Below are 10,014 nucleotides of genomic sequence, written 5' to 3' on the forward strand. Positions count from 1 at the left end.
ATCCCACCCTTTCCCCCCTTTCCATGCCATCCCTGATCCAGCCCCTCCCTGGGGTCTGTTCCCGGTTGCCCGGAGCATCCCCATCCCCAGGCACTTCGGGGTCAGGGGTCCCTCCCAGACACATCCCTTTGCCCCCACACACCCACCCCTGGCACCTTTCCCAGCACCTTTTCCCAGGGCTGGGGAGGGGGAGCGATGCTGTTTTGGGTGCTGTTGCCCTGTCCCACCCCCCTGCAGCACTGGGGGGACCCTGAGGACAATAATTTGTCACCCACAGCCCTGTCCCCGCTCCTGCCTTCCCACCCTGTGGCTGTCACAGTGAGGGACCCTCTCGTGTCACAGCCCGGAGGGGACACCCCTGCTCCTCACTTGGGTAATTCTGTGTGTTATCTCCATCCCCAAAAAAGGGCCTTTTGGCTCCATCTGTCCAGCCTTGTGTCCTTTTGATTCCAGGCTTCAGCTTCCAGGGCTCAGGCCATGCCTGTGCTCTTGGCCTCCGTTCCTGTGGGAGCTGGTTTCAGGAGGGAGGTGGGAGAGGGTCCCTTGGGAATGTCTGTGCTGGCTCAGCTCTAATCCACCTCCTCTGGCAATTCCTAAGACCATCTTTATGTTTTCTCTGGAATATTCTGTGATGTCAGGCACAAATTCGTGCTGGAGAGGAGGATTGATTCCTGGATGTGGGTGCTGGATGCTGTTCTAGGTGGTCAGAGAATCCAGAGGCCTCATCCCTTCCTGAATTAATCCACTTTTAGGGCTCAGACACACCTATTTCTCCAGTGGATTAGTGGTTGTTTCCTAGAGAGTGAAAGGGATTTGGGCTTGATTTTTTTTTTTTTTTTTCAGAAACAAATAACACACCAAAAAAAGATCAGACTTGCATTCCTGGCTTGCCTGGCTGGAGTGAAAGCTTCCAAATGTAGTTCAGCACGGAGTCAAAGGATGTTCCAAGTGCTCAAAGCCTTGCCCAGGAAGCAGGATAATGAGTTTAATCAGGCTTTGATCTGTGGTGCCATTAGAAGCCCTGAAGAAATGGAAATTGGTGGGATTCTTTGGAGTTCCATCCCTGGCCTCTTAGGGACAGTTGTTGCTGGGTGGAAATTAGCCTTTTTCGAGGGTGGGGGGTTGTGTTTTGGGTGGGTTTTTTTGTTGTAGCTGTCTGGGTAGTCATAGCCTGGCAGGGATTTGAGGCCCTGGATCAGGACAGTGGAACTTTGGGAGCACTTGGCTGTGAAATATTTGGGCAAAGGGAGGAACCAAGGCGACACTAAGCTGGTAATGAGATTATATGGGATGTGTATTAGGAAGAAATTGCTGCCAGAAGGAGCCACTGGTATCCTGAGGGGCTGGGAAGGGGGTGAGAAAAGTTCAGCTGTGACCTCCTCACCCTTGGATAGGCATCCAGGATTTCCCAGTAAATCCCTCCACCTCTCTGCCACGGTTCTCTGGGCTTGGGTGAGTCTTTGAGTGCCCAAAAAGGGCTGCTGTGACAGAGCTCTGAGCTGAGGTGGCTCCACTGACTCACCACGAGCAGCTGCTCATCCTGGGCTGTGCCTGGGAGATGATCCTGGTGCCCTGGTTCTGTGGGAATTGGAACTCAGATGGGTTTGGACCGTGTGGAAATGATTTCAGGGATACCTTTAAACTTTGTTACCAGTCTTCTGGGGGGTTGTTTGACGTCTGGCTCCTGGAGCAGAGCCGGGCAAGGAGGGGTGGGTGAGTCTCTTGGCTGTGTCCCGGGAGTTCTGCCTTGGGATCCTTGGAGTGGGAGGAGGAGAAAACAGCTCTCAGCACAACCCCGGGGCTGTGCCAGCAAGAGTCTGTCAAAATGACTTGCCTCTGAGATGAACTTTTTCGCAGACAAATCAAACAAACAACCATTTTGTGCAATCCACTGGAGAAATTCCCGTGGGTCCATTATCCGAGTCTGGCAGCGGCTCGGCCTTGCCTTTAAACAGGCTCGTGAGCAGCTGGTGTGAGCACAGGCAGGGGTGGGTCTGGAGAGGCTCAGGAGCACCCCAAGAACAGCAGCTGGTCTCTGGGACAGCAGTTTGGAGTGTTGGAATGAGGAGCTGGGTCTTGGCTGCCCTGGTGCTCCCCGGCCAGCGTTTGGATCGGGACCAGGGTGGGGCCGTGGCCCGTGGCAGTGGGGCCAAACGTGGGTGGTATTAGCCAAACAAGTACATTTTGGGCTAGAAAAATTCAGGGAGGGGAGGGGAGAGAGGGAAGTGGAGCCACAGAGGCTCACCCTTGACTTCTAAGTGTTCTGTAGCACACTGAACCCAGCAGACGTGGAGATGGTTCCCGGGAAGCTTCGCTCGCTGTCGTCATGGCACTGGGAGAGGAGCTGCAGCTCCCCGGGGTTGGATGTGTGTGTGCTGCTCCATCCATGCCCTGGATGGGTCTGTGTGCACGGGATGGGAGGGCTGGGATGGTTCTGGAAGGGAGCAGCCATCTCCCACCCAGCAGGGTGAACCCAGTGTGGGGTGGTGCTCTGGAAACCATGGAAACGCTTGTGAGGTGCTGGCTATGGGAGGCACTGGGATCCCAGGGAGTTTGGGGAATGGCTCCTGGATCTGTTGGATAAATGAACAGTCGAGTTGGCCAGGCTGTGATGATGCTCCTCAAGGTGCCAGTTCAGCTGGAAAGGCTCCCTGTGGCTCTGGATGCTGGCAGGGACAGGGGGTGGCATAAACATCCCATTTTTGTGGAAAGGGGGAGATCTGTTGGCCGTGTGGACCTTGCCTGAGGCAGCCTCCTGTGCTCCAGAGGCTCCAGATTCCTGGCTGGAGCAGCAGCCCATCTCCCAGGACCTTTAGGAGTGGTGCCAGAGCCCAGCTCGTTAGTATTCCAGGGAAACAGCAGAACTGGGATTTGCAGCTCGCTCCTCCCTGCTCCGCAGCGTTGGGCTTGGTGTTGCCATGTTAATTGTAGCCAGAGCAGCATCTGCCACATATCAAATGCTCAAATCCCATAAATTGGTCCTGGCACAGTGGGAACAGCCTGGATCTGTCCTTCCCAGCCCCACTGTCTGCCCTGGCTCTAATTGACCTCTGGAGAGAGCAGCATATGGCCGTGACAGCCCCGGTAATGACCGAGGCCGTGGCTCTGAATGTGATCCCAGTTAAATCAGGATTCCAGGAGCCCTTTTCCTTGCTGGCCACGGAGGGAAAAGGAAGGTTTTCCTGGGTAGTTCAGCCAGGAAAATGGGGCTCGTTTCCCTGCTCTGCCACTGGCTGGTGTGGCCATGGGTGGGTCACTGAACCTTCCCATTCCTCAGGTTTTTTTAGGAGCAAGGGAAGCAGTGGCTCTGCCCACCTGGACTGGGAGATGGTTCCCATGGTCCTGGAGCTGCACTGACAGGGTGGGTGACAGGAAGGTGGCACTGACTCCTCTGCCTGTGACACAGCCAGGGCCCCTTTCCACAGGCTTCCAAGCACTTTCTTTGGGAAGGGGTGGGTTTGCTGTCACCAGGGGCTGGATTTTTTTTTCCCCCTCTCTCAGAGCATTCCCATGTCCCCAGAGCACTGGCAGGAATTATTGACTACAAGATTCATGCTTTCCCCAGCGTTGCATGGGGGGTTGTTAGCATGGATACTGATTAATCATGCTCTAATTCATGGAAAACAGGCTTTTTTCCCCTCAAACCATCACCCAGTTCCTTTACCGTGTTAAGCAGCAGCAAAGTTCTGCTGCAGATGTGGGTTTGTCTCCGTGCTGAAGTGATTTTTGCCATGTGTCTTTTACCTCCTTCCCCAGAGGGATAATAAAGTTTAACTAATGCTCACAAAGTACTTGGAGATGCCTTTGAAAGGCTTGGAGGGGGGAACAAAGTATTTTCCCCAGCAAATTCCTGCCCTGAAGAATCCCGGAGAGTAGGCTCTGCACACTCCCATCAGCTGGATCTTGTTAGTAAACAAATTGCATTTTCCCATCAATTTACTAATGGTAATTGCCACTTTGAGGCTACAGTCAGGTTTTTGAAACAAAATTACGCCTGGCCCGTTCGTCCCAGCAGCTGTCCCTGAATGACATGGAATATTGATGTGCCTCTCCTTGGAAAAGGGGGTTGGCTTTTGGTGGCAAACACAAATTGTCAGCCCTGAACTCCTGACTGGTGTGGCTCAGGAATTCCAGTCACCAGGAAATAGAGAGAGAGAGAGGGAGAGAGGGAGGAGGTGTTTGAGGAGGTGTTTTTCCAGGTCTGGGAGACCAGGGGTGTCTTAGGCACAGCTGAATTGTGCTGGTTGAGGGTGAAGGGAGTTGGGAGAGCTGGAGGAGCTGCAGGGCTGAGCTCGCTGCTCTCAGGCTGCTGAAGAGGAGGGTGGGATGAAGGTTTTTCCCTCCCTCATCTGCTGTTGCCCCAAGCCCCTCCTTGGTGGCATCTGCCTGCCTTTCCCTGGGATTATGTCCCTTTGATCTGCACCTTTCCTTGCTGGAGTGACTCTGGGCACACGGGGCTGCCTGAATTCCTTGGGAATTGCTCCTTTGTTCTCAGGATCTGGTGGGACCAGTGGAGAAACGGGAAAGCATCCCTGTCTTAGTGCTCCACGGTGGCAATTGGTTTGGCTAAAATGGGCCTTGGTTTTAAATCCTGAGAGCCCCCGAGCCCGGGGTGTGCCTGAGCCCTTTGTGAGGCTCTGGGAATGTGCCATTCCCGCTGGGAAAGCTGACCTGGGAGGGGCAGGGCCTCAGGTCTTTCTGCAAAGTGCAGGTGGCAAAATGCACTTGTAATGGTGCTCTCAGCCTGGGCTGGGCCCTCTCAGGGGTCTGTGCTTCTAGAAATGGAAAACTCGGGGCATGACAGGACTGGGCAAAACCAGGCGCTCGTTTTTCAGGATCCAAGGGCAGATCAGGGCTAAAACTCTGGAATCCTCACAGAAACCCAGCGTTGTGCTGGGTGTGGGGCCAGACCCCTGGGCTGAAGAGCTTTGTGCTCCAAACTGCCCGTTCTTTTTGCACTTTGGGGACCTCTGAAGCCTTTTTGGGGGTGTGGGAACACCCCCGGGCACAGCTGTGCCTGCAGAGGTGACACTCCAAACAGCCCGGGGGTGTGATGTGATCCCTGCACCTGCCTCCTCCACAACAAAGAAGCCAGACCTCACTGCCCACCCTGCACCCACCCCAAACATCCTGGTGCAGCCAAACTTCCTCCAGCCAGGAGACTTGTCTCTTTTTTTTGGGGGGACTTCCCAGGAGCGGAGGTTGCCCGGAGCCCCTCCCTGCCGTGCTCCTTGCCGTGACCTTGCCTCCTGTAGCATAAATACCCCGAGCCACACACTCTGCTATATATAATCTGCTCTCCACGCCCCTCCCCGGGGAGAAGGCGAGAGAGCAAACATGTGCCAGGCGTTAGTCACGTTGCTCCCTCCTGGAGGCTGCTCTCAGATTCCACCGGGATAAGCCCAGAGCACCCTCCGGAGAGGTGATGGGTGCTGGCCCTCCTTTAGGCTCCTCGTGGTTCCCTTGCTGCTGGATGATCCTCAGGGAGGGGAACTGGATGCTGAGGGTTGTGCTGTGTGGGAAGGGAGGGTTTGGGATATCCCCGTTCCAGGGTGGTGTGTGGGGGCTTCTCATTCCTCTCCCTTTGGGAAGTGTCAAGCATGGGTGTTACTGTGGCAGCACACGGTGTTTAAAAAACAAACAAATTTTAAAAAAAAACAAACCTAACACGACAGCAAAAATAAACTAAACAAACCCATGTTTGCTTCCAGGTTGGTGTCAGGAGCAAAGGGCCAGTGCTGGCACCAGAAATGGCCAGTCCAGCTCTTCATCCAGGTTCTGGTGCCCAGCACAAACCCTGTCCTTCTCCCTGTCTGCTCCGGAGCTGAAATCCCATGGGAAGCACCCAGAAATCCCTACGCAGCTGGAAGGGAGGAAAAGCTTCTGCGGTTTGGGGGGGGGGGGGAGGAATTTTTGTGGCTGTTGTATCCCGGGAGGAGCGGGAGCACCTCTGAAGGGAAACAAGGTACCCCGGTGCACCATTTCTGCCAGTCAGCAGCGCGGCAACAGGTGCCAGGCTCGCTTTGTGGCAGAAACCAGGGCACCCGGAGCCGCCGGGAAGCGTTTGTGTCGGAATGTCTGCCGGGGAGGAGACAGTCGCTGTTCCCTCTCAGCCGTCAGCACCCTTCCTCCGCTCGGGAAGGAGCTGATAACGGCTTGTTTGTGCCTTCCCCAGCCGGGAGGAGGGCTGGGAGCGGGCGTGTGGCAGGAGCTGCGTCGGGCTTCCCCTCCTGGGAGACAGCGCTAATTAGTGGCTGGAGGCAGCGCCTCTGCCTTGGTACAGAATGAGTTGTTTTCTCCTCACCCCGAGGGGAAGTCGCTGCGTGGGACTGGGATGCAGCTCCCTGCGGTGGCTGGGGGCTGGGAGATCCCTTCCTCACCTGGAGTCTCCTCCCGTTCCTCGCCTCTGGCTCCGGGAGCAGCTCAGTGCAGGACTGAGCCTTGGCATTGCCCTCCCTGCTCCGGGGGGATTGCTGATGCTGGGAGGGGGTGACATTACTTATCCATTCCCCTGTGCAGTGTTTTCCATATATCCCAGAGCATTTTATGGGAGTGCTTAGTGCTGCCCTAAGGAAGAACAGGGCAGGGCTGTGCAGAGCCCCTTTTCTGCTCCCGACGGAGCCGTGGCCGGTTTGCTTCCCGCTGATATCTGGTGTGTGGGATGGCTGGCTCTGAAAATAGCCATCTTCTTTTTGTGGATGTGTCTTTCTCTCCAGTCTGACGTGTGTTAAATCTGGTCTGGTTATTCGTGATGGGGGAGAAGGGGGTGATAAGCAGGGGCCTCATGGAAATGGCTCACGGCACGTCTCCGGATCCCGTGGTCCTCGCGGGGTCGGGCAGGGATGTGGCAGCAGTTTGGGCAGTGCTGTGTGTCCTGTTGCACGGGGAATCCCAGAGCTGGAGTCCCTTCCCTCTCAGCCTGATGACTTGGCCCCTGTTCCCAGACAGCAGGGAAGTTTTCCAGCAGCTTTCCAAGCGGGCTGGAAGTCACTTGACCTGCGGAAGATTTTGGTGTTGGGAACAGACCCCAGGCCTGACTCGTGGCCAAACCCTGCTGGTGCCAGTGTTGTCTGCCTCTCTCTCCAGCATTACCTGCTTGGCACAGTAGTTATGGGAACGGAGTTGGAACGAAATCGCTTCCTAAATCCAGGCTGTTTATAGCAGCTCAGTGAGATGGGAGTGCTCTGGAGTCCCTGGAGTGGATGACACCAGGGCCCTCAGAAACACAGTGCCTCTTGACCTGCTCTTGATTCTGGCACAGCCTTGTCAGTCCACGGGCTTGTGTGGGGCAGGGCAGCCAGACACAGCCCAGAGGTGGATTTCTGTTGTTCTTTAATTATTATTATTAGTGCTGTCACTGCTGGGTGCTGCAGCACAAGCCTGTCTGCACAATAGTAGCTGAACGTTCATTCTTCTGCTTCCCTGTGTTCCTGTGGCTGCCACACATGACTAAGGAGCAAAAACAATCTAGTGGAGTGACTCATCCCTCCAGAGAAGGTGGGATAAGAGCAACAGGAGACAGCAAGCATGGAAACAGCATCCATGGGGACCTGGGCTGGGCTGCACCAAAGCTCCCAGAGTCCATCCACAGCCAAGACTTGGGTCATCAGTGATCTGTAACAGGGAGAACTGGTTAAGAAACTGGCTGATGCAACATTTCCTAAATAAAGGCAAAGGGGGCTTAGTGAAAACATAAAATCTGCTGTTTCTCGGCCTGTAGGGTTGTCTGGGTTCTCAGCTGTGTCTTGGATGGGCAGTGGAAGGAGAAAGGATGGAAGGAGGTGAGGACTCGGCACGTGTTGGAATGAGAGGGTGCTGTGGCTTTTAACCACAGTTGCTCCAGTCTGATGGGTTCCAGTGCTCCCAAACCAGGCTCTGGGGTGTTTGGCATCCCTGTAAGTCCACTGACAGTCCCTGCAGGGCAGTGGAACAGAGGTTTGAGTCTCCTTTTCCCTTCTCTTTCAGATCAACGAGCTCAGCAATGTCCCCGTCCCTGTCATGTTAATGCCCGATGACTTTAAAGCCTACAGTAAGATTAAGGTGGACAATCATCTATTCAACAAGTAAGTGGGTGCTTCCCAACTTCTTGGTCCCTAATGAGAGCTCTTTGCTGTGGGGCAGCTGGGGTGGTGAAGGCTTTCTGGGTTGTTCCCAGCCAAAATTCCCAAAGGATCTGGCATGGCTGGACACAAGCCCTGAGCCTGTGCCCTCTTCAGACCCCTCACCAGGACATGGCAGGGGTCAACCTGTCACTGAGATGCTCTTTTGTGGCTTGGTTTCTATCCTTTGAGGGATAAGACTGTTGACAGCCCTCAGGCTGTGCTGTGCCCCTGTCCCCATGGGGTGTCTGTGGAGTTGCTCCCATCTCCTTTTCCCAGAAGATCAGTTTTTTGGAAGCCTTTCTGGAGCCCTGGTGGTGGCTGGTGCTCAGAGCCGTGTTCCCCACCCTTGCTCCGTGTGAGTGCAGGGCTGCAGCACTCCCTGATTAATCCTTTGTTTTCACTGAGTTTCCCAGGGATCAGCTTTGGAGAGTGGGAGTGTGATTGGAAAGTTTGTCTTCCCTGGCACGTACAACGTGCAGGATCTGCTCTTCCCTCTTCTCCTGCACGGATTTTAGTTTCCCACGTTTTGGTGCAGAGGATTCTCACCGACAGTGAGCTGCCAAAACATCTCCCACCGTGTCCAAGCAGGACCATCCTCTCTGGGCAGGATCAGGGCAGGGCAGGGAGCAGATGCAGCTCTCAGGGACAGGGAATGCTGTGTGTTCCTGCTGTCCTGTGCTCGGGGGCAGCCTGGCAGCAAAGCTGAGTCTGGAACATGCCAGGCTGGAGCTGATTCCCCCCCTCTCCCCCGTGCTCCGGGTTTGTGGAGCGCTGACCTTTCCTTTGACACACGAGTGATCTGATGGGATCTGAAATCAGAGCCCACCCCCCCCTTCTCCTGCAGCTCTTCATCCTCCCCAGTAACAGAGCGAGCAGGGGGCAGCTGTGGGACTGCACAGCACGAGGGGCAGAGACAGAAATGATCCTGAGCTTGTGACAGAGCAGATTGTTCTGCAGGACAGGCATCCTCGCCCAGGCAGCCTGTCAGTCAGGATCCTGCAGCCATCCCCGTGGAGAGATGGCTTTTGCAGGCATCCAAACATCCCTAGTGAGGGGAAATACCTGCAGAGTGGGACCCTTGGAGGTGGGAGGGGGTGGGATATCCCTGGGGGGTTGGCAAAGAATCGAGTTTGATTTCACCAAGCTGCTGGTTTGGTTGTTACACACAAATATCTTTTCTGCCCCAGGGAGAACTTGCCAAGTCGCTTTAAATTTAAGGAGTATTGTCCACTGGTGTTCCGGAACCTCCGGGAAAGATTTGGGATCGATGATCAGGACTACCAGGTACCAGCTCTTCCCTCCCTGCCCTCCTGACACCCTTCCCTAGGTCAGAATAACCAAACTGCTGGAGAAACCAGGGTACAAACATTGTTACCATCAGCTTTTCTGGGTTTGTAATCGTGGCTTGAGTGGTTTTACCATAACAGCAGTGCAGGAGAGCTTGCTGTGCCAAGCACTGGGCAAGAGAAGGAGAAGATGGTCCCTGCTCTGGGGAGTTTGAACCTAGCCATGAAATAGGAGCCACAGTGGAAAGGCAGGAGCTGGAGGATAACAAAGATCCAGTGAGGAACATCTGCAAGGAAAATGAGTCTGGTGTTGCTTTACAGATTCACCTGAATCTGTAAAGTGTGTGTGTTGTTGAGTTGGGTGTATCAGGGTGTCTTCTGCTCTGGGACACGTCCCCTAAGGCCTTGGAGGGGACAGACTTTTTGGGGGCTTAAATCCAGGGGGAGAGAGAGAGAGAGAGAGAGATGTCACAGCTGCTGCTGCTGCTGCAGCAGGGCCACCCTTCCCCCCAGAGCAGGAGATGAGCAGGAGGCTGCCTGGGGATCTCAGGAACGAGGGGACAGCCCGTGCAGAGGGAGGGAGGCTTTGATGGCAGCCTGGGGATCTCAGGAACGAGGGGACAGCC

At 55.0% G+C, this 10,014-nt stretch overlaps 1 protein-coding gene across 1 annotated transcript in view; it reads left to right on the forward strand.

The window, feature by feature from the left end:
* Window positions 1-7,963: 7,963 nt before the first annotated feature.
* Window positions 7,964-10,014, forward strand: part of PIP4K2B (phosphatidylinositol-5-phosphate 4-kinase type 2 beta) — a 12,143-nt gene continuing 10,092 nt past the window's right edge. Inside the window, exons 1-2 of the mRNA XM_029965864.1 lie at window positions 7,964-8,063; window positions 9,290-9,386. Of these exons, the coding sequence (XP_029821724.1) occupies window positions 7,999-8,063; window positions 9,290-9,386 (162 nt within the window). The 5' untranslated portion in view covers window positions 7,964-7,998. The remainder of the gene's footprint in view (window positions 8,064-9,289; window positions 9,387-10,014) is intronic.

The sequence above is a fragment of the Manacus vitellinus genome, unplaced genomic scaffold (assembly GCF_001715985.3).
Source record: "Manacus vitellinus isolate BGI_N305 unplaced genomic scaffold, ASM171598v3 scaffold_120_pilon, whole genome shotgun sequence".
NCBI classification, from domain to species: Eukaryota; Metazoa; Chordata; class Aves; order Passeriformes; family Pipridae; genus Manacus; species Manacus vitellinus.